The sequence below is a fragment of the Pelmatolapia mariae genome, linkage group LG15, assembly GCF_036321145.2.
Source record: "Pelmatolapia mariae isolate MD_Pm_ZW linkage group LG15, Pm_UMD_F_2, whole genome shotgun sequence".
Lineage (NCBI taxonomy): Eukaryota > Metazoa > Chordata > Actinopteri > Cichliformes > Cichlidae > Pelmatolapia > Pelmatolapia mariae.
Window position 1 is genome coordinate 28,154,707 of NC_086240.1, and position 24,655 is coordinate 28,179,361.

Below are 24,655 nucleotides of genomic sequence, written 5' to 3' on the forward strand. Positions count from 1 at the left end.
CACATTATTTATCTGTTTATCGAATGTTAAATTACTATCAAAAATCACATCTAAATTTCTCGCAAAAGATTTTTTATAGTTTTCTAAGGGGCCAAGGTCGTAATGGTCACTAGGGCCAAAGACAATGATCTAAGTTTTCTGTTCATTTAAACTGAGAAAATTTATTATCAAGTGAACTAATCCATAATTTGTGTTCTGTATTTTTTAAACAAATGAATTAACATTAAAACAGGAAAATCTGTACACATGTGGAGAGAGTCTGCACTAGCAGTGAAGCACACAAAAACAAGACATGCACACTAACTTACTGTTTTCATATTTGCTATCATCATGTTATTATACATGATATATTAATGCAATATCAGTGTTGTGTTAATATATTAACAGACGTTTACAGGATAGCTAAGGATATAATTAAATGTTTGTTAAGTGATTGTGACGGTGGATGTTAAAGCGTAGAGGATATGCAGGATGAGCTCCAGGGAGGATGCAGTCTAAATGCAGACGTGTCGGGACTATCAGCAGCAGATAAGCGTTACAACTTCACTTTTCCTAAAATGGACTCTAACAGCCAAAGGTCCTGAATCTGCCCTCATGGTGCATTCACATGATCAGACAGATTTAGTTCAGCTGTGATCTCCTAATTTGGTCCACAGGGAGTCTTTATAAATATCACCTGCTGTGAGGAGACTGCAGTTCTCCATCAGCTTCAGCAGGAAAACGCTCTCACTTAGTTTGTTCTCTCCTCTGACTGCCAACTTTCTCCACCCTAAAGCATGGGCGACTCTGTGATGGCCGAGTTTGGGAAGGCTGCTCCTTACCTGAGGAAGTCTGAGAAGGAGCGTCTGGAGGCTCAGACCAGACCCTTTGACATCAAGACTGAATGTTTTGTAGTCGACACTAAAGAAGAATATGTCAAAGGAAAAATCCTGAGCAAGGACGGAGGGATGGTGACGGTCCAGAAGGAAGATGGAACAACGGTGACAGTGAAGGAATCTGACACTCACCCCCAGAACCCACCCAAGTTCGATAAAATCGAAGACATGGCAATGTTTACATTCCTCCACGAGCCCGCCGTGCTGTTTAACCTCAAAGAGCGTTACGCAGCCTGGATGATCTATACCTACTCCGGGCTCTTCTGCGTCACCGTCAACCCCTACAAGTGGCTTCCTGTCTACGATGCTGAAGTGGTGGCTGCCTACAGGGGGAAGAAGAGGAGCGAGGCCCCTCCACACATCTTTTCCATCTCTGATAATGCCTACCAGTACATGCTGACAGACCGGGAGAACCAGTCTGTCCTCATCACCGGAGAATCTGGAGCAGGAAAGACTGTGAACACCAAGAGAGTCATTCAGTACTTTGCCAGCATCGCTGCAGTTGGTGGTGCAAGCAAAAAAGACAGCAGCAAGGGGACTCTGGAGGATCAAATCATCCAGGCGAACCCGGCACTGGAGGCCTTTGGCAATGCCAAAACGGTGAGAAACGACAACTCGTCGCGTTTTGGAAAATTTATCCGAATCCACTTCGGCACGAGCGGTAAGCTGTCGTCTGCTGACATAGAGACGTATCTGCTGGAGAAGTCACGAGTTACCTTTCAGCTAAAGGCCGAAAGGAATTACCACATATTTTACCAGATCCTGTCCAATCAGAAGCCAGAGTTGTTGGACATGCTGCTGATCACCAACAACCCATATGACTACTCCTACATCTCCCAAGGAGAGGTAACAGTTGCTTCCATCAATGACTCGGAGGAGCTGATGGCCACCGATGGTGCCTTTGATGTGCTTGGCTTCACTCCAGAGGAGAAAATGAGTGTCTACAAACTAATCGGTGCCATTATGCACTACGGCAACATGAAGTTCAAGCAGAAGCAGCGCGAGGAGCAGGCTGAACCTGATGGAACCGAGGCTGCTGATAAATCAGCTTACCTGATGGGGCTCAACTCTGCTGATCTCATCAAAGGGCTTTGCCACCCCCGAGTTAAGGTAGGAAATGAATATGTCACCAAAGGGCAGAGTGTGGACCAAGTTTACTATGCCATTGGTGCTCTGGCTAAGTCAGTGTATGAGAAGATGTTTAATTGGATGGTGGTGAGAATAAACCAATCACTGGACACCAAACAGCACCGTCAGTACTTCATAGGAGTGCTGGACATCGCCGGGTTTGAGATCTTTGATTTTAACACCTTTGAGCAGCTGTGCATCAACTTTACCAATGAGAAACTGCAACAGTTTTTCAACCACCACATGTTCATCTTGGAGCAAGAAGAGTACAAAAAAGAAGGAATCGAATGGGAGTTCATTGACTTTGGCATGGACCTCCAGGCCTGCATAGACTTGATTGAGAAACCTCTGGGGATCCTGTCCATTCTGGAGGAAGAATGCATGTTTCCCAAAGCTAGCGACCAGACCTTCAAGGCCAAGCTCTATGACAACCATCTGGGCAAGAACAAGATGTTTGAGAAGCCACGGGCAGCAAAGGGGAAAGCAGAGGCCCATTTCGCCCTTGTTCACTATGCCGGGACAGTGGACTACAATATCGCTGGCTGGCTGGTCAAAAACAAAGACCCCCTAAATGAGACAGTGGTTGGTCTATATCAGAAATCCTCTCTGAAGCTTCTCAGTCTTCTGTTTTCAAACTATGCAGGAGCTGATGGAGGAGACAAGGGAAGTGGAAAAGGAGCCAAGAAGAAAGGCTCCTCCTTTCAGACGGTGTCTGCGCTTCACAGAGAAAACCTGAACAAGCTGATGACAAACCTGAAGACCACTCATCCACACTTTGTCCGCTGTCTGATTCCTAATGAGAGGAAAACTCCAGGAGTCATGGACAACTGCCTCGTGATGCACCAGCTGCGCTGTAATGGGGTCCTGGAAGGCATCCGGATTTGCAGGAAAGGTTTCCCAAACAGGGTGCTCTATGGAGACTTCAAACAGAGGTACAGGATCTTGAATGCATCCGCCATCCCAGAGGGTCAGTTCATAGACTGCAAGAAAAGTACTGAAAAGCTGTTAGGATCGCTGGACATTGACCACACTCAGTATAAGTTTGGTCACACAAAAGTCTTCTTTAAAGCCGGCCTGCTGGGTACACTGGAGGAGATGCGAGATGAGCAACTCTCTCGAATCATCACCAGGATCCAGGCCAATGCCCGAGGGCTCCTCATGAGGAAGGAGTTTATTAAGCTTGTGGAACGTAGAGATGCCCTAATGGTCATTCAGTGGAACCTTCGGTCTTTCCTTGGGGTGAAAAACTGGCCCTGGATGAAACTCTTCTTCAAGATCAAACCCCTGCTGAAGAGTGCAGAGTCTGAGAAGGAGATGGCCAACATGAAGGATGAATTCAACAAGCTAAAGGAAACTCTGGAGAAATCAGAGGCAAGACGAAAAGAACTGGAGGAGAAAATAGTGACTCTCCTCCAAGAGAAGAATGATCTGACCCTGCAGATTCAGTCTGAACAGGACACCCTAACAGATGCTGAGGAACGCTGTGAACAGCTGATCAAAAGTAAGATTCAACTGGAGGCAAAGCTAAAAGAAATGACAGAAAGACTGGAGGATGAAGAGGAGCTGAACGCTGATCTGACAGCAAAGAAACGCAAGCTTGAAGATGAATGTTCAGAGCTGAAAAAGGACATCGATGACCTGGAGCTAACGTTAGCTAAGGTGGAAAAAGAGAAACATGCTACAGAGAATAAGGTGAAAAACCTGATGGAGGAGATGGCTTCACAGGATGAGAACATCACAAAGCTAACCAAAGAGAAGAGGGCGCTGCAGGAGGCTCACCAGCAAACTCTGGATGACCTGCAGAGTGAAGAAGACAAAGCTAACACTTTGACCAAAGCTAAAGCTAAGCTGGAGCAACAAGTGGATGATCTGGAGGGATCGCTGGAGCAAGAGAAGAAAGTCAGGATGGACCTGGAGCGCTCAAAGAGGAAGCTCGAGGGAGACCTAAAACTGATCCAGGAGAACTTGATGGACTTGGAGAATGACAAGCAGCAGCTGGAGGAAAAACTCAAGAAGAAAGACTTTGAGGTCACCCAAATAACTTCAAGACTAGAAGATGAGCAGATTGCATCAGTTCAGCTCCAGAAGAAGCTCAAAGAAAGCCAGGCAAGAATTGAGGAGGTGGAGGAGGAGCTGGATGCTGAGCGAGCAGCCCGGGCCAAGGTGGAGAAACAGCGTTCTGATCTTTCCCGCGAGCTTGAGGACATCAGTGAACGTCTAGAGGAAGCTGGAGGAGCCACATCAGCTCAGGTGGAGCTGAATAAAAAGAGAGAAGCTGAGTTTCAGAAGCTGCGTAGAGAGCTGGAGGAATCAACCCTCCAACATGAGGCCACCGCTGCCACCCTGAGGAAGAAACATGCCGACACCGTCGCTGAACTGGGAGAACAGATTGATAACCTTCAGCGTGTGAAGCAAAAACTGGAGAAGGAAAAGAGTGAGCTGAAGCTAGAGCTCGATGATTTGTGCTCAAACATGGAAAATGTAGTGAAGACAAAGGCAAACTTTGAGAAAATGTGCCGAACGATGGAAGACAACATGAGTGAGTACAAGAGCAAATGTGAGGAGGCTCAAAGGACCATCAATGACCTGACAACCCAGAGGGCCAAGCTCCTCACTGAAAATGGTGAGCTTGGCCGGCAGCTGGAGGAGAAGGATTGTCTGATATCACAGCTTACTCGAGGGAAGAACTCGTACAACCAGCAGATGGAAGATCTGCGCAGACAGCTGGAGGAAGAACTAAAGGCAAAGAACGCTCTCGCCCATGCTGTTCAGTCTGCTCATCATGACTGTGATCTGCTCCGAGAACAATTTGAGGAAGAGCAGGAAGCCAAGGCTGAACTGCAGAGAGCTCTGTCTAAATCCAACACTGAAATCTCTACATGGAGGACCAAATATGAAACGGACGGCATCCAGAGAACTGAGGAGCTGGAAGAAGCAAAAAAGAAGCTGGTTCAGAGACTGCAGGAGGCCGAGGAGGCCATTGAGGCTGTGAACGCAAAGTGTTCCTCCCTTGAGAAAACCAAACACCGCCTCCAAAATGAGATTGAAGACCTCATGCTGGACCTTGAGAGATCTAATGCAGCATCCGCAGCACTGGACAAAAAACAAAGAACCTTTGACAAAGTCTTGGCAGAGTGGAAGCAAAAATTTGAGGAGTCGCAGTGTGAGTTAGAGGCATCTCAGAAGGAGGCTCGATCTCTGAGCACTGAGCTCTTCAAACTCAGGAATGCCTATGAAGAATGTCTGGATCAACTCGAGACAATGAAGAGAGAGAATAAAAATCTCCAAGAAGAAATCTCAGACCTCACTGACCAGCTGGGAGAAGGTGGCCGCAGCGCCCACGAACTAGAGAAGATCAGGAAGCAACTTGAACAAGAAAAGGTTGAGCTACAGTCAGCGCTGGAGGAAGCTGAAGGTTCCCTGGAGCACGAAGAGAGCAAGATCCTCAGAGCTCAACTGGAGTTTAATCAAGTGAAGGCTGACATGGAGCGCAAGCTGGCCGAGAAGGACGAGGAAATGGACCAGGCCAAGAGGAATTACCAGCGTATGGTGGAATCACTCCAGTCCTCTCTGGAGTCCGAAACCAGGAGCCGAAATGAAGCCATGAGAGTTAAGAAGAAGATGGAGGGCGACCTCAATGAGATGGAGATTCAGCTGAGCCAAGCTAACAGGCAGGCAGCTGAAGCCCAGAAACAGGTGAAGACCCTCCAGGCGTTCCTGAAGGACACTCAGCTGCAACTAGATGATACCCAGCACGGCAACGATGACCTGAAAGAAAACATTGCTCTGCTTGAACGCCGAAACAACCTCATCCAGGCTGAACTGGAAGAAGTGAGAGCCGCACTCGAGCAGACCGAGAGAAGTCGGAAACTGGCCGAACAGGAGCTGACCGAGGCAACGGAGCGAATGCAACTCCTGCACTCCCAAAACACCAGCCTGATCAACCAGAAGAAGAAGCACGAAGCAGACCTCCTACACCTGCAGTGTGAGGTTGAGGAAGCCATACAGGAGAACCGCAATGCTGAGGAGAAGGCAAAGAAGGCGATCACAGATGCAGCCATGATGGCTGAGGAGCTGAAGAAGGAGCAGGACACCAGCGCCCATCTGGAGCGCATGAAGAAGAACATGGAGCAGACCATCAAAGACCTGCAGCACCGTCTGGATGAGGCCGAGCAGATCGCCATGAAGGGCGGCAAGAAGCAGCTCCAGAAACTGGAGGTTCGCATCAAAGAGCTGGAGAATGAGCTGGAGGCAGAGCAGAAGAGGGGAGCTGAGTCCATCAAGGGAGTTCGCAAGTACGAGCGCCGCATCAAAGAGCTCACCTACCAGACCGAGGAGGACCGCAAGAACATGGCCCGCCTCCAGGACCTGGTGGACAAGCTGCAGCTGAAGGCCAAGTCCTACAAGAGAGCGGGCGAGGAGGCTGAGGAGGCGGCCAACATCAACATGGCAAAACTACGCAAGCTGCAGCACGAGCTGGAGGAGGCGGAGGAGCGGGCCGACATCGCCGAGTCGCAGGTGAACAAGCTGAGGGCAAAGACTAGGGATGGATCGTCTAAAAAGGGCCTGGATGAGTGAGGAACAGGAACAGGAAGTGCACATCGCAGGTGAGAAGAGTCAATGACATAGTCAGAGCTCTGTAAACAATACAGTCTATCGGGTTTAATGGAACCCTAATAAATAATGTCCAAATAATGTTTATGCATTTTAATTGAACATTTACAAACAGAAAGAACAAATAATAAGATCATAAATAATGTTTAATAACACTACAGACCTAAGAACCTAATCAGTTTTAAATTCATTACCACGGCTATTGTAAAGTTAAACCACAACATTTTAGCAATTTTCAAATTTTCCATCAGTTTGAGTTGAATAGTTTCTGCTGATGAGAAGTTCTTCACACTAATGTGTTATGAATCATTCCTGCTGTGTTTTTGTTTCTGTCTTTTACATTGTGTTTATTATTTTAAAACATCTGATCTATTAAATATATATACACAGCATTAAAACACATGACATTAATGCTGTTTTACTCATGAGTGTGTATAAATCCTCGACAGCACAGATTTGTTATTTCTGTATTTTTTTTTCATGTTTATGTCATTAATGTTTGAATCTGTTTCCTCCCACAGATGTTCCTGAAGCTGAAGCTGAAGCTGAAACCGTCACCTCTCTGATCAGTAATTAGTATTTGATGTATTGATTATTCTGCTGATCATGAGTTCTCTGAAGATTTTCATTCACTTGATGTTTAAGGATGTTTAGTATGTTTATGCTCACTCCAGTAAAACACATCTAGCATCACAGAGACTGAAATAAATTAAGTTCTGCTTCCATACTGTTGTTTTAAATTTGGTATACCTGCAGCTGAGGATTTTAAACCAATACTTTGGTTAATTGATTGTTTCAGGTTCGTATTCTTCTCTGATTCACAGTTTTGAAATGATTTTCAGAATCTCAGATTTTCCTGTTTCAGCAGTTTTCAGTCAAATCTTTGGGAGAGATCTCTTTGCTTTGATTCTTTCTCTGCTGAACTTTGTTTGTTTGCTTTACTGCATTTCTTTGAATGCTGAAGTGTTGATGTTATTAATGTGAACATCAATAAAGTCCCAGCTGATCCCTGAAAACTGATTTCTGATTTCAAATCACGTGACATCAATAAAACTGAACTTTTAACTGATGATGTTTGAAATGTGAATCAATCTAAAAGCTTGTGTGTGTGTGTGTGTGTGTGTGTGTGTGTGTGTGTGTGTGTGTGCGTGTGCGTGTGTGTGGATGCGTGTATACCATGTTTAGATATCTTATGGGGACCAAATGCCCGTCCCCAGAAGTTTGAAGGGATGCTTGAGGCTCAAAATGTGGTTTTAGTGTCAGGGTTACAGTTAGGTTATGGTTAGGTTTAGGCATTCATTTTAGGCTACGTCCACACTAGCCCGGATAGATTTGAAAATGGCGTTTTCATCTGAAAATGCTCCGCCTCCACCCTAGCGTTTTCAGTTGTTTTCAAAGAGTTGCACGTCCACACGAAAACACTGACGTTGCAGTTCCGCGCATGCGTGAAATGCAAGACAACTCGACCTGCGTCATTTCCCTCTGCTGTTTATTTACATTCCGGCTCTTTGAAACGTGGCAGCGAAATGGCAAGACAAAGCACCGAATTCTTGGTTTAAGTGGTCACATGACTGTATCGTATGACCAACATGCGTCATCGTTTTCGAAAGTCTGCGTTTTCGAGTGTCCACACTGCGACGGGACAGCTCTGTTTTGAAATGTATGCGTTTTCAAAACGCTGTGTTTTTCCTTGGGGAAAACGCCGTCTCAGTGTGGACGGGAGGCCAAATAGGAGAGAAAATGATGCGTTTTCAAACGAAAATGCAGTAGTGTGGACGTAGCCTTAGATGGTTACGGTAAGCGCTTAGGAAAAGGGTTATGTCAATTAGATGTTCCCACAGGATATGAAAACAAGTGTGTGTGTTTGTATGTGTGTGAAAAACAATTTAAATATATATATTTTTTATTCCAGTGGTTGTTATTTTTATTATTTCTTTTTTAAAATTTAAGTGTGAATTTTACTTCGTAATTATTCTCAGCATTTATTCAGTGTTTTCACACATGAGACTTCCAGCTGTGACAGATGTGCAAACATCTGTAAATGTTCACACATGTGTCACAGCACAGAATTCAGATTTTTGGGAGTTATGGATTAACTTTAGTTTTTGTCTCACTGAACATGTTGTTATGGAAATATGTGTGTGTGCAGTGAGATGGTAGTATTTATCACTTACAGGAGGAGGACTGACCTCTGCTGTTCATGGACACCAGCCTTGTCCCAGATGTTCCAGTTAGGGCTGGGTATCGTCACTGATTTCTAGAATCGATTCGATTCCGATTCACAAGGTCCCGAATCGATTCAATATTGAATCCCCAAATATGTGATGTCTTGATAAATCGAGCAGATATTTGAAGTTTACACAGCACCATTCACGCATGAAAATATCTTAAAAGTTTATTTTGTGACCCAGAAAGAATAATATTTCAAACTCCGCCACTCTGTGTTCCTCCACTACTGCCTCGTTTGAGTTTTGGACGAAATTGATTCTGGGATATTGCATTTCGTCATTTTGAGCTGATTGGAGACCAAAACAGCCAATCAGATTTTTTTGCATCCAAGTCTGTGATTGGCTGGTTTTGTGGCACAAATATAACGGCATACAGAAAGAGTTGAGCGCGCACGGGCAGAAATGTTGAGAGCGCAAGCAACACATTGCGAGCAAGCGCTAATGCAAAAACTGAGTGAGAGGGGCTGCTGTTGTGTGTGTGTATGGATAATAGCAAACACTGAAATACATTTTTTGCACGCAGCAATGAATTTTGTTCACTCAAATTTAGCTTTTCTTCGCTCAAAATAAATTTGTCCTTAAAATGCAACACTTGCACCTGCAAATTTTTTTTACGTGCGCTCAAATTTTTTTTACGTGTGCTCAGAATAGTGGTACAAAAATAACACCATAATCATTCGGTCTCAGGCGACTCTTTCACGTGTTTATAAATGGAAATCTTCAAATGTAACACACTCATTGTACACATTTGTAGAGGCAACTTTACGTTTCTGGATCATATTGCACACATTTGTAAATCGTTTGAGGGAATTAACTCTGCATACAGCAGCCATAGAGCGAGAGTCGAGTTACACGGTGGGCAAGCCGTGCAGGGCTAACAAAAGCACTCTCGTAGCTTTATAACAGAAAGACACGAATGTATGACATGAAAATATTTTCTTTGTTCAGAGTTGGTATTGTCTGTGAAATTTATACTTTTCTCCTTCTGTTTAAGTTAGCTTTAGTAATATCATACATATGTCGACCTTCAAATAACGAATAACTAAATTCTTACATTCTTACCTGATACAGCCGAGAATGCCGTGCAGAAACTCCTACTGCCATCTCCGGTGTTCCGATAAAACGTCTGGTCAACTCTGCTGAGCTTAAATGGAATTTCCCGCTGCCTGATGGGATGTACCACTGTGAGAGGGGTGCTATGGAATAGTCCATGTGGTAGCAGCTATAATTTCCCGCTCGACCATAAATCAATGGTTTTTCAACGTGATTGTTGTCACATTGTCAACTATAAATAGATCAACAATCAACGATAACAGAACAACAGTGAATCAATGTTATTTCAATGTCAATGTCAGGTTTCATCAGTATTTTAATGTTGTTTCAACATTGATATTTCATTGACATTTCAATCCTGACAATTCTGATGGATCAGATGAAAAATCAACATCAGTTCAATGTCTCCTTGCTATCTGGGTATCCACAATTCGAATCTATTCGATTCGAATCGGGGAAATTTTTAGATGTGAAACTGTTCTTGAAGTACAGAGAGAGAGAGAGAGACAGAGAGCTCTGCATGAAGTGTGATTTTATCGTGGTGGAAGCAAAACAGGAAAAGAATTCATGACGATGTTTATGTGAAGCGAAATGTGAAGCGTAGTTTGGATCTTTTTTTGCTGCTGGTTCAGTCAATATTGTTTGGAGAGAGATAAAGCCTGCAGCTTCAGAATCTAGCGCAAAAAGGACGTAAACACAAAGCGCGGACCCGCTAAACATCAGAATCAGTGAGCTGTCGGCTTTCGGCACAGACACGGGTGAGAAAGGCGACATCTCACTGATTCTGATCCGTCGGCGGGTCCGCACTTTGTGTTTACATCTTTGTACAGAATCCGTGTACCTGCTCTCATTTACTGTTTTAGCTGTTTGGTGGTTGTTGAAATTTTGTGAGGTTTAACCTGAGGGCAAAATAAATTTATATTTAAAAATCGTCTCAGGATTTTAATGAATCGATATCACGTTATCCAAGCTAGAATCAATTTTAATCGATAAATCGATAATCAAAACCCACCCCTAGTTCCAGTCTCTGTGAGAATGAAACCTGTGTGTTTAGTTTGCAGCGTGAGGTCATCTGTGCCTGACAGTTTGTGGAAATGAGGACTAAACGATGCCGTGCTGTGATTGGTTCAATCTCTCCTTCTGAGCGGCTTGCTCCTGCAGCTGGTACCTGCTGAGAGGCTCAACCTGAGCATGTGCAGTGTGGGTGTATCTGATTGGAGGAATTTGATTTTCTGTTGCTGTCCGTTTATTATTTTTTCTGCTTTAGTAAAATATTTTTTCTTTTCTTGTCCTTTTTTAAAATTTATTTTAGTTTTTGGTCACAGCAAACAATCAGGAGCAAAACTCAAACTTTCTTTTCAAACTCGCTTTGAATCATCGTGCTTTTATTTTGGAGGAGTGACCATAGTTTCCGGTTCGTGCTGACCCGGTTCAGCTTTACAGAGCGGATTTAAAGCTGCGGATCCAGCTGTGGGTCCAGCTGTGGGTCCAGCTGTGGATGACGGAGGGACCTGTGCACGACGGAGGGACCTGTGCGCTCTGCAGACTCTGCCTGACCTCACGCACCCACACGAACATACACACACACACACCTCCTCCTGCTCCTCCGGCTGCCACCATGCGGGAACCCCGCAGCTGGACCCGGAGGTTCGGGCCTGCGGTCCGCGGCAGACCGGTCACCTACACTGGGGAGAAGAAGGCGCAGCTGGCGGCCAGCGCCAACCGGAAGTGGGTGAGGCTGGCCACAGTGGCGGCGTACGTGCTGAGCGTGTCCGTGGCCGCCGTGGTGCTCGCGGTGTACTACAGCCTCATCTGGAGACCCGGACCCGGGCAGAGCCGGGACCGGACCGGGAGCCCCGGGGCCGAGCACAGCCGGGGAAAGCCCTCCGAGTGTGACGTCGATACTGACGGTGACGCCACTGATAACAGATCGATGGCTGATCGCTTACTTGCTGACGGTCACGTACCCGTCACCGCTCTGAGCGCGGAGGTGTCTCCGGTCCTCGCCCCCGGACCCACCGGACCTCCAGGGGCCGGGCAGGGCTCCACCTCTCCGGCCGCCGTCACCGCGGAGGATCCGTCCAACCTGCCGACCCACCGCGTCGCCCTACACCGGGAGCCAGCGCCCTCCGCCAGCTGGCCGGAGGCGGACTCCGCCGGGTCCGGGTCCGAGGACTTTACTGGATACCAGTGAACCCTTTCACAATAAAAGCTCCTGTGGACGCTGAGAGAAGTCTTCCATCGGACCAGTTATTGATCGAGCGCGATGATTTATGACTTATTTTTATTGATTATTGTTCAGTTTGTGTTTCTCTGAGCTGCTCATTAAAGGAGCATTTCTACAATAAACGAGTTTCTGTACACCTCAGGTACTCCTTTTCCGTCACATGATCACACCTGAAACAGGTACTCCTGAGAAGCTGATTGAGCTCATGTTGCTTATTTGCTGTTCTTGTGAGTGGTGTCAAAGTTCAGACTACAGAGGGTTCAAGCTGAAGCTGTGTTGGATAAATGTGTTATTATAAATGAGAATGATGAGGTACGCTGAGCAAATATCAAACATTTAAAAACTCAAAGACAAGCTCGTCTCACACAGGTGAGCTCAGGTTTCTACTCCACACGAAGACTCGTCACCAGAGAGCTTTAATGAGAACATTTAATCCACGCTGTAAACCCAGGTTAAACCTTAAATCCCTCTGAGTTTTTAGTTGTTCCCTAATCCTCCCTGTTCCCTTCCCTGAATAATCCATCTGGAGTTCCAGATGGATTATTCACAGCTGCAGAGCAGCAGCTGATGTATTTAACAAACACGAGAATTTTTTCTTACATTAACAGGAAAAAAAATCCTTTATCGTTTATGAATAATGAAAACTACAAAATTAAAATGAGTTCCAGAAAAGTTGGGATGCTTTTAAAATGTAAACAAAAACAGAATCTCATATTTTATTTTTACTTATTAATAAAAACATCAAATATTTAAAGTGAGTAAATGAAAAACATGAGCTCACACTGTCTCACACACACACACACACACACACACACACACACACACACACACACACACACACACACACACACACACTATCACACATACACACACAGACACACTGTGAATAAAATGTGTATATTTGTACAAATCGTTGTATTTTGTTGTTTTTTTACATTCATGAAAGTGAAACTTTTTTGGTTTTGGATTTTTTATATATCATCCCTGATGGGTCTAAAGACCAGCTTCATAAATGATTGTCTGTTTGTTTGTGAAATCTGATCATTTGCCCCATCAAAACCGAGAAACCTCTGTGTGGCAGCCATCTTTGTTTGGGTCAAGACAGCAAACAGAATCTGAAGGTTTGTGATTGTCGTCACAAAGCCGAGGATTCAAAGCAGAGAGATCCCGTCAGATTCCCGAGCTCCTGGAATCTGATGTGGAGACAGACTTGCTGTTTGACAGGAAGTAGGAGAGGCCGCACATTTCCATGCCTCAGTTAATGACCTGAAAATCCTGTTTACTGCTTCCTGTTTGCAGGACTGAGATAAATAAATCTGCATTTATGAGAATGCCATCGTGTGACTTCAGTTTCCACAGCCGTCAGAGCTCAGCATGGACGGCTAATCACAGATTGATTAATGCAATTGATTAGAAATAATTTAAAACCTGTTGACAGGAAATAAACAGAGACAGCATTTGTAAACTAATTTGTAACTAAGGGTTTGTCTTTCAGCACTGTTTCCCTCTAATTTAGCCCTTCAGTCTCTGCACTGAGGAGACCAGCTGCTGCACTTTGAAGCCAGATGCTGGAAAGAATTAAAAAATATTTAATAAAATTATTAGAAAGGAAAAACTTGACCTGCTTAAAGAGACATTGAAAAACACACACGTGCTCCTCAAACACTCGATGTGAGATGATGTGCTTCCAATAATTTTATTAAATAGTTTTTAGTTCTTACTACAGCCGGGTGGCCTCACTTATTCGATTCAATCTGCACTCAGTCAGAAATATTATTATTGTCATCATTTATCAGTACATATCCATAATTTTATATCTATGTATACAAACATAGCTGATACTTGTGAGACATAATCAGAGGTGGAAGCATCACAGCAGATGCCTTTGTGTCAAAGTAACTGAGGCTTAGTGTGTTCGCCACGAAACGCTTTCTCTGTATCTTAAAGAGAAACTCAACAGAGTGTCACCTGGCAGAAAGTTGTCAATATATGCAGCAGGTTCAGCTTTTTCGGCTGCGATAAAGCCAGTTAGGCTGGATGTAGACTGGTGTACTGGTATACAATATATACAGAATAACAATACTGTCCTTAATGTTTATACTCTCTATAAAACTTCTGAAAATGAGGAGGACTATCTTGGTAGGCTGGTTCTTATTTCTCATTAATTCTAGATAACAGTACTATTTAGTGCACATGTTGTGGGTGATTTTAATGCTGTCAAACTTTCTCTTTCTTGACTCTACCAAGCTTCAGCAATTGCCACTGTCCCCTTCTCCAGGGCAGGTGTCTCAGGCTCTGCTCATGGGGAAGATGAGGAAGCCAGTGAAGGTGCTGAGCCGACCTTGGTCAAAGATGCTGCTGTTTTTCAAGAGGGTGATCCAGAGGCGGTCATCCTGTTCCAGGACCAGTGTCATGCCATTGGAGGTGCTGCTGTGTGGTCCCACCGTGTTCTGGACCACAAACATGTTCTCGCCGTTCTTCATCAGTGCTGCATGCATGGACTTGGAGTTTCCAGTCATCCCGGTGAAGCGGATGTAGTACAGTCCTTTGATGGGGGCAGAGAAGATGCCTGCAGTCACAGAGAAGGGATAAATGCCTTAAAATACTTCTTAATAGGGCATGTGATACTTCAAATGAAACAAACCGCACACTCCCTGCTATGATCCGATCTCTGCTTTTACCCTGAGCTGACCAGGTGTGTCGGACCTGTGTTGGCGTTGTAGCCATTGCCGTTGTTTGTTGTCACCTTCTCAAACACGAGCCTGGCGTTGGTGTCATGCGGCCCCTGAAATCTCCACTCCAAGCTGGTGTTTACAAGCGAGGCCGAGAACGCCACCTGAGCTGTACCTGTGGGAAGTCAGGTTTGATGCAGGTTAGCTCTCTCTGTTCACCTCAGTCTTCAGCTTTGTATTCACTGGGAGGGGGCGCGGACGTGATCTCCACCCCCTCAGATGCTTCAGGTCACTCTGACAGTTTTATCCTTTGGGTTTTGTGTCCTTTCAGAGACGTTTTTACAAATAAAAAGGACTCATGAATTCGACCACTTGTTTAACACACTAACTGTAATTTGGTTCCTGTTTATTGTGCATGACTATGATGGCTATGTGTTCTCGTTTATTTTATTTTATTATCTTGGACCAGTTCAATCATTTCCTGGCAGGACTAGCAGCTTTTTAAAAAGTAAGTCCCTTCCAGTCTCAGGTTGAACTTTAGGCTTTCTGTCTGTTCAGCTTCAGAGTTTCAGTAGATTCTGTTCATGAAAAGTTTGTTTCTAAAATCTTTGTTAACCTAGTTGTACCCTTAAACTAGGGTACACCTAGGTTACCCTTAAACTTACAAACACAGTTTAACCTCAGGATCCCAAAAGGTCCCAAGGCAACAGGTGATATAGCAATATCATATACAAATTAATTTTTCATTTTTTTCACATCAAATCTTTTCAGCAACTTCAGACCTAACCATAGGTATAAAGTTTAACATTATTTTTAATTATTTTTATGCCCTTATTGTCATAAAGACCCCTGTTTTTTTATGGGAAAAACCCATATTCTGCAATATTTTCCAAAAATTAGTTGCAAAATAGCATATTTGCCATGAGGTTATTATAGCCTTGAATAGGTCAATAACTGATAACAGCATTGATTTGGATGCATTATTATTTTTGGAACAATGAGAATTTATTGCAAAAACAAAATGAACTGAGCTGAACAAACTCAAAAACAAACTGAACAAAGATGCAATTTACATTTTATAACATGAACCATAAAGCGTTTTCAGATGGATTTTGCAGACAGGGGCATCACATTTGCAGCAGCTGGTTAGGATCCTTTTGCACTGTTTGCATGATGCGCACTGTTTCCGCTTTTTGGAAGGCTCCTCCTCCTCCTGCACTTGGCCCTGGGCTTGTAAGACCAGGCTGGCTGCAAACGGTGTTCTAGGCAGGTGACTTCTCTCCACCATGGTCGGGGTGGTGAGGGCTCTGCCAACCTGCTCTATGAACAGACGCCGCCTGTAGTGCTTTGCTCTGTTCCAGTCAGGCTTCACAGTAGTGAACAGGACAAAAGCATTGTAGCAACTTATGTCAATCATGTGATACAGCAGGCACATGGGCCAGCTACGTGTGGAGTAGGTGCCACAAACCTGCAAAAGAAAAAGAAATGATCACATGACATGAATAGATTTATACAGAAATAGACAAGAGATCCCCCCCCCCCCCAATCCCCATTTCTGTAACTATCAAAAACTATCATAATCACATTTATGTTATCAGATAACTGATGGGACTTAATCAGTTATAACAATGAGTAAAAGTAAATAATTGATGTATAATTGTGCTTACCTGGTCCAGATGATCCACAGCCCCTTTGCACTTGTTATAGTCCAGGATGATCTGGGGCTTTTTCTTGCCACAGTCCTGGATTTGTGGCTCACAAGTGGGACACCACATGATTTCCCCATTTTTCGATCTCCACCGAGTGTCATGCTCCAGTCTTGTCTCTTCCTCCTCAGACAAGCTGCAAGGCTCCTCAGTGCCTGGCAAAAATTCCTCCCCTTCTTCGCTGTCAGAAAAATCTCCACTGCTAGTGCTCTCTTTTTCGCTTTCGGAAGACTTTCCGAAAGACTTTCGGAAGAAAAACTGCAGCAACAGCCTCTAAATTGAGTGTGCGCTTCATGGTGTCTGTGCAGAAATGACCAGGCTGCAAACTATTCTCACAGACTTCAAAGGTGCCCCTGCATAAACGTGCTATACCATGCATCCAATAAGAGAGCGGAGGCTTTCTTCCTCTCTCCCTCCTGCGCTGTTCCTGTGCTACTGGGAGTGTAACTACCGCCCCTCCCCCCTCTGCTTAGCAAACACGTGGCTGTGTTTGCACCCCTCCCCCTCTGCTCAGCGCAAACACAAGGCTCATGTGCGGCATGAAGCGAAAAAAAGTGAGAGAGAGAGAGAGAGAGAGAGAGAGAGGGTAAGAGAAAGAAAAAAAAAAAAAACACGGCTCCCAATAAGGAGCAGGAAAGAGCTCCTCCATAAAATTTACAATGATGTAACAATTGGCACTTACATATAGAGATGGGAATTTTTTTAATTTAAAGTTAGAGAATTTTCAATTACGTTTAGTAAAATGAAAAGTAGACAACAAAAGGAATTTGAAAGTAAATTACTTTACAATATAAATAACTATTGTAATAGACAATTTATGTCAGAGGCTGATAAGAAATCCCTTTTGTCTTTACAGGCTCAATTAGATGATTTATACAAGAAAAAGGCTTGAGGAGCATACATTAGAGCTCGTGCAAAATGGATAGAAGAAGGTGAAAAAAGTACTTCATATTTCTATAATTTGGAGAAACGGAGGCAAGAAAAGAAATCTATTAATACATTAATTGTAAATGGGGAGGAATGCACAAATCATAAGACTATAGCAGAAGAAATACATAAATTTTACTCAAATTTATACTCCTCTAAATATTTAATTATTGATTCATTAACTTTTTTTGATCAGATTGAACCTTATATTCCAAAAATCGATTCTGTATTCAGAGACATTTGTGATTCTGATATATCACTGGATGACTTAGATCAAGCCTTAAACAAACTGAAAATGGACAAAGCTCCTGGTCAGGATGGCTTGACTACAATTTTTTATAAATTCTTCTGGAAAGAAATAAAATAATTTTTCTTCAAAACTATTAGGGAAATCATTAGTAATGAAACATTAGCAACGACAATGAAACAGGGTCTTATCTCCCTTATTCCCAAACCTGGTAAAGATAAAAGACTAATCGATAATCTACGACCAATTACACTATTGAATACAGATTATAAAATTCTTGCCCATGTTATTGCAAACAGATTAAAGGACAGCTTAGATCAAATTATTAGTGAAACACAATCCGGGTTCCTTAAGAATCGTTCTATCCACAATAATATTAGATTGGTCTTAGATCTACTGGATTATAGTCACTTAATTGAAGATGATGGTGTGATTCTTTTTTTAGACTTTTATAAAGCATTTGATACGGTCGAACATACTTTCATTTTAAAAGCTCTACACTATTTTGGTTTTGGTAAAAAATTCATAGATTTAATTTCTTTATTATACTCTGACATCAATAGTTCTATTTCTTTACCTTTTGGAACGTCTAAACGATTTAACGTCAGATGAGGAATCCGTCAGGGGTGTCCAGCTTCTACGTTACTTTTCATTATTGTAACTGAACTTTTAGCTATTTTAATGAAACACAATCCAAATATTCAACCACTGAATTTGATGGGAGCCCCATTGATCATAAATCAATTAGCAGATGATACGACACAGTTTTTAAAGAACATATCACAGGTTTCTCTTGCACTAAATGAAATTTCACTGTTTTCAAAGGCTTCTGGTTTGTACCTGAATATTAGAAAATGCGAATTATTAACTATTCATGATTGTAAACCTAGTATCTCTCTTAACATTGCTATTAAAACTGAAATTAAATATTTGGGTATTATAATCTCAAAGAATACAAATAATAGAGAAAATCTAAATTTTGAGCATATTACCCAGAAATCTAAAAAGATTTTAAACAGCTGGTTACAAAGAGACCTCTCCATCTTTGGACACGTCTTGCTTACTAAAACAGAAGGTATCTCTCGATTGATTTATCCATCACAATGTTTATATGTTTCCAATAGACTAATCAATAATATAAATCAAATTAATTTCAATTACATTTGGAGAAACAAGCAACATTATATTAGGAAGAATGATATAGTGAAATCATTTGAAGAAGGAGGTTTGAATGCGATTGATTTTGAAGCAATGGATGGTTCCATCAAACTCAAATGGTTGCAGTCTTTCATAAATAATTCAAACAGTATTTGGTTTTATTTCCCCAAAGTAATTTTCGAGAAGCTTGGTGGCATTGAATTTCTTTTAAAGTGTGACTTTGAAGTTTCCAAATTACCAATTAAATTATCCAATTTTCATAAACAGGTTCTCCAGTACTGGAAAATGATATACAAGCATAATTTTTCTCCACATACAAATTCGATTTGGAAGAACAGATGTATACTGATAAAAAGAAAATCCATCTTTTATAAGGATTGGATGGATCATGGAATTTGGACGGTTTTACGCCTTTTAGACAATGACAGAAATGTGTTAACATATAACAAATTCATAGATAATTATGGCATATCATGTACTCAAAGTAAATTCATTAAAGTTGTGAAAGCCATTCCCCCTGCAATGATTCAGATGGCTAAAGCCAGTTTAACCTATTCTTCCTCTATAATTCATGAACTGCCCTTAATTATTGACGATCGTCAATTTAAAGGAAAGACATGCAATAATAAATTTTTAAGGACAATTCTCACCAAACAACTTTTCCCTTCTCAATTAAAAAGAAAATATTTGTTTAAAGATTATAACTCGAGGTTTTTGACTAAGTATATTTCTTTTCCAATTCCACCTAAAGCAAAAGAAAATCACTTTAAAATCTTAAATGCCATATATCCATCCAATGACTATCTTCACAAGAAATTCAATATAGATATGAACGCATGCACTTTCTGCAATATTGATATTGAGACTACAGAGCATCTTTTTCATTCATGTGAAAGTTCCAGATCTTTTTGGGATGATTTTCAGTACTGGTTAACCTCTAAAAATATTGACTACCCTTCTCTAACCTTTCAAGTAATTAGATTTGGCTTACAAACAGAAAATAAAAAAATAGAATTTGGGATTAACAACTTATTTATAGTTGCAAAATTTTTCATCCACAAATGTCGCTTCTTGAAAATTACTCCGATTTTTGCTGGTTTTAAAAATGAAGTCCTGCTATGGAAGGCTTCATTAGACAAGTGTAACTTAAATAAAGCTCACACCTTACTTGAAATTTTGATGCAACTTTTCAATTGATGTAGTTAGATTGTGTGTGCGTACTTTTGTTTTTGTTTTTTTGTTTTTTTACTTTTATATGATAGGTCACTTACTGTACTTATATGCTGCTTTATGTTATTTCTGACCTATACGGTTCTTTGTTCGATGGCTGCTTTGTTCTTAACCACTTATACCTGTATATATCTTTTTGACTTGTAAAATAAGCACTGTAATTATTAGTTCTGTACAATAATAATAATAATAAAAAAGACCCGATCCGTACCGGAAACCCGATCGGTACCACACGTGCGCAAATCTTACGTCACTTCCTCTCTTTGCTAACACTGCGGTTGTGTCCCAATCCAGCGACCGCACGCTTCTGAGTGCGCGCAGTTCGCATACTACGTACGGTGCGTACTAGGAAGTACGAGAAGTGCGGAAGTGAGAGGCTTGTGAAATGGGACGTTCTAGCCTTCGTCGCGCTGCTCAGGTTGCCTAGCAACCATGATACTAACCGCGAGAAACGTTTCATACAGCGTTGTTTGACAGAAATGAAGGAGAAAAAAAATGTTTTTTTGTTCATTCATTTTTTTATGACATCACTTTGATTATCTCCAAAAGTTGAATCTGTTCATCTGGACTTCTTCAGTCTCAGCTGACTGCAGGTTTCCCCAAATCTTATAAACAGTACATTTGCATAATGACTGAAACCAGCCCACTGAAGGAACAATGGGCTGTGAGGTCAGTTCCTTAATCATAAGGTCCTTCAGTGGGCTGGTTTCAGTCATTATACAAATGTACTGTTTATAAGATTGGGGAAACCTGCAGTCAGCTGAGACTGAAGAAGTCACTTGGATGAGTGACGAAACGTTTCTCCCACAAAACGCAGATGAACAGATTCAACTTTTGGAGATTTACTTTCCTGGATGATTGAGAATGCATCAAGACATCACTTTGATTAGTTGAGTATCTGAGGCTGAGACCATGGGACTGTAAAAACATGATTGTTGGGCTTCATTTCTGTACTGAACAGTCATTTTAAGATTAGTCAGTAAATAACAATTAGCTGATGTTGTTCATGAGACTTAAGTCATCTCACTTTGGTAATGTAAATATAATATGGCCAATATTAAAGTTATTATTATATTAATCATGATTAGTTATTACAGCAGTGAACTTGAATTCTGTGTCAAAGATTCAAGTTGCAGTTATTTATATTTCCTATCACCTTAAATCTTCACTCAAAGACAAGTATCTTTGACAGTGTACATATAGATGTATCACATATAAGAGACAAATATTGTTTGTTTAATTTGTTGGCATTTGGCTCAATGCTTACATATATGTGTAAAAAGCAAATGTACGAGCTGTGATAACTGTTTCTGATAGAATGAAGAGTAGACTGATATATTAAATATTCCTTTATTGGGTGAGAAAATCAGACCATGTCATAACTGCTTTAAGTTATACAGAATAGATATCAGAGCCTTAAACAGGCTGACTTCTGCTAAATGGGTCAAACTGGGCAGAAAGTATACAAACACATAACATCCTTATAGAATATGATGGAACACTATAGATCAACTTACCTCAGAATATATAAAGCATATAAACAATTACAACAATATGATGCAACAAACACAGCAGTGCTACTAATCCAAAATACTCAAAGCTTCATAGAACTGAAACAAACATTTATTTTCAGCTCCATTCTGCTGCTGATACATACTTTAGGTTTCTGAATATTAAACTTGTTGCTGCCTTTCATAGTGTGTAACTTGAAGGCCCTGAGTACTTTCTCCCACACTGAAAACACTGGAATGATAAAATTATTTGAACATTACCTAATAAGACTGATTCAGGACAGACAATTAGTTATTCTAAACTTTTCTAGCAGTCCTTCACAAACAGGGAACAGTCTGTCTATTCTCTCCATCTGTCAGCTGCTGCTGGCTCTTCCTCCTCCTCTTCCTCACACACTGCTGAGTTTGTCCTGGTGGATCATCAGGGGTGCAAAGCCTCACAGATGATGTGCAGCAGTGGGTCCCTCAGTCTGTCCTCACTCTGGACACTTGCAGTTGTCACACATGGAAATCAAATGTGTGATAAGCTGCAGGATTTAAACACAAGTGTAACTTATAAATACATGTTCATACTTTTACATTACACAATCAGAGAGAAAGAAAAAGAGAGAGAGTGCAGGACAGACAGACAGGTGACAGTCTCAGGTGTATACACTGCTACAAAACAGCACAAGAGAAGGAGGATTTAGTGTTTGTGTTATTACGAGTGCTAAACAAGAAGAGTTCCCAAATGGTACAGTGGACACATGTGTGACTCCTGTGATTAAAGCATCTTTCTTTCAGCTTAACGAGTGAACCGTCAGCTCGTTCAAACACACGTTAAAGTCCGTTTGGCTCGACACCACCGAACAGAGGCAGCAATATAACATAGCTAACATTAACAGTGCAGTGAATCCTGCTTGTACCGTGATATCCAGGACTGCAAACCGAGCAGCATCACTGACTTTCAGCTTGTTGTGTTTGTGGATATATGACTGACTTTAATTATCCACAAAATCATCACATTCTCTGTAAGATTAAGGTCAACTATATGATGAATGATTTTATATCATCTAAAAAACTGGATTTTCTATTCCTGACTGAGACCTGGCAGCGGGACTTAGACTATTCGTCATTTGTTGAACTCTGCCCGGATGGCTATACTTTCATTACCCAGCCTAGGGTTTCTGGTCGGGGTGGTGGTCTCGCTGTGGCTTTCCAGGAACATTTCTCCTCCCACTCCGTGAAAATTGGACATTTTCTTTCGTTTGAGCTGCAGCTGCTTAAAATTGGAAACAAGGATCCGTTTTACTGTGCTGTGTTGTATCGTCCACCTGGCTCAAATAGCTTATTTTTGTCGGAGCTTAGTGACTTCTTATCCTCAACTATAAAGCTGTCTAGGTTGCTCATAGTTGGGGACTTTAATATACACATTGATGATGACGCCGACCCTTTCACCAGAGATTTTATCAATATTATGGACTCATTTCATTTTGCTCAGCATGTGTCCGGTCCTACGCATAGCAAAGGTCACACACTGGACCTTGTTTTTACTTTGGGTTTAAATATTGATTTTATTTGCTCTGAGGACATTTTTATTTCTGACCACCATGTTATTGTTTTTAAACTGTCTCTTAATGAGCCTTTGTCCCCTGTTCAACGGAAGGTTAGCTCTCGTATCTTAGACTCCTCCACAGCGGAGAAATTTGCGGATGCTTTTAACCTACAGCTATGTCCTCATAATGATGTTGACTCTTCAACCAATCTTTTGAATAATTATTGCCGTTTTATTTTAGATGAAATTTGTCCGGTTAAAACGAGGAGAGTTTCTGCTCGCAAATCTCCTCCTTGGCTAAATGACAGTATTCGTTGTTTAAAACGTGATTGTCGTAAAGCGGAGCGCAGGTGGAGGAAAACTCACCTAAATGTTCATCTCCTCTACCTAAAAGACCTTTTAGCTTCTTTTAATAATGCTATCAGAGATGCGAGGGCTGCCTATTTCTCACACTTGGTTGCAAAGAGCTAGAGGTAATCCTAAGGTGCTATTTAACACCATTAGTGGCATTGTTACTCCTGCTCTTCCCGCGGCCCCTATTTTATCTAATGAGGACTGTGACAGTTTTCTTTCTTTTCTTCTTGCAAAGATTAATAACATAAGAATGAATTTTTCTCATTCAGCATCTGTTATATCTATCTCTACCTCATCACGCCCTGTCATTTTGGATACTTTCTCTCCTGTTTCACTACCTGAGCTGGTAAAACTAGTGAATTCAGTGAAAGCATCCTCTTGTCCACTTGACATTGTACCTGCATCATTATTCAAGAATGTCTTCCAGGTTATCGGTCCATCTGTGCTCACTCTAATCAACTCTTCACTGGCGTCTGGTATAGTTCCGGTTTATTTTAAAAACGCTGCTATTTTCCCACTTTTAAAAAAACCTCAGCTAGACCCCTCTCTTTGGAGCAGCTACAGACCAATCTCCAAAGTACCGTTAATTGCTAAGCTTCTAGAAAAGGTTGTGGCTAAGCAACTTATAGCGGCTCTGGACAAACATAGCATTTTTGATAAGTTTCAGTCCGGCTTTCGTAGAGCTCACTCCACAGAAACAGCCCTTCTTAGGGTCTCAAGTGACATTTTGATGAATAATGATGCAGGAAAATGCTCTGTCCTACTTATGTTGGACCTAACATCGGCTTTTGACACTGTTGACCACCACATCCTCCTCGAAAGGCTTAAACATTGGGTTGGTGTATCGGGTACTGCCTTGGAGTGGTTCTCCTCATATCTACATAACCGATCTTTTTCTGTGGTGGTCCCCGATTTTAGGTCATCTTCTACCTCCCTTACTTGTGGTGTCCCTCAGGGTTCGGTTTTGGGGCCTTTATTGTTCCTAATATATCTTCTCCCCCTCCAGCATATAATGGGCTCTTTTGAGGACATTTCTTATCACTGTTATGCTGATGATATTCAGTTGTACATCTCTTTTAAACCCCAGGATTTATCTAAGCTTCAGCTTTTAAATGACTGCTTAGATTCTATCAAACGTTGGATGGCTGTAAATTTCCTCCAACTCAACGAGGGGAAAACTGAAGTCCTCAT

At 42.0% G+C, this 24,655-nt stretch overlaps 3 protein-coding genes across 4 annotated transcripts; 2 read left to right on the top strand and 1 right to left on the bottom strand.

Annotated features, from left to right (window-relative positions):
• Nucleotides 1-776: 776 nt before the first annotated feature.
• Nucleotides 777-6,581, top strand: myh6 (myosin, heavy chain 6, cardiac muscle, alpha). Its single transcript, XM_063496312.1, has one exon. It carries the CDS (start codon nucleotides 777-779, stop codon nucleotides 6,579-6,581), a length of 5,805 nt encoding a protein of 1,934 aa, XP_063352382.1.
• A 4,763-nt stretch (nucleotides 6,582-11,344) lies between these two features.
• LOC134643806 (putative transmembrane protein INAFM2) lies at nucleotides 11,345-12,261 on the top strand. Its single transcript, XM_063496377.1, has one exon. It carries the CDS (start codon nucleotides 11,397-11,399, stop codon nucleotides 12,090-12,092), a length of 696 nt encoding a protein of 231 aa, XP_063352447.1. The 5' UTR covers nucleotides 11,345-11,396; the 3' UTR covers nucleotides 12,093-12,261.
• Nucleotides 12,262-12,371: 110 nt separating this feature from the next.
• LOC134643808 (cerebellin-2-like) lies at nucleotides 12,372-16,927 on the bottom strand. 2 transcript variants are annotated; one of them, XM_063496380.1, is made up of 4 exons: nucleotides 16,465-16,927; nucleotides 15,871-16,265; nucleotides 14,832-14,972; nucleotides 12,372-14,694 (listed from the first exon to the last, which is right to left on the bottom strand). In XM_063496380.1, exons 2-4 carry the CDS (start codon nucleotides 15,887-15,889, stop codon nucleotides 14,414-14,416), a joined length of 441 nt encoding a protein of 146 aa, XP_063352450.1. In that variant the 5' UTR covers nucleotides 15,890-16,265; nucleotides 16,465-16,927; the 3' UTR covers nucleotides 12,372-14,413. The 2 variants fall into 2 exon arrangements, with proteins under 2 accessions (XP_063352450.1, XP_063352451.1); XM_063496381.1 differs by lacking the exons at nucleotides 15,871-16,265; nucleotides 16,465-16,927 and having other exon boundaries at nucleotides 14,807-14,941.
• Between the last annotated feature and the right edge of the window lie 7,728 nt (nucleotides 16,928-24,655).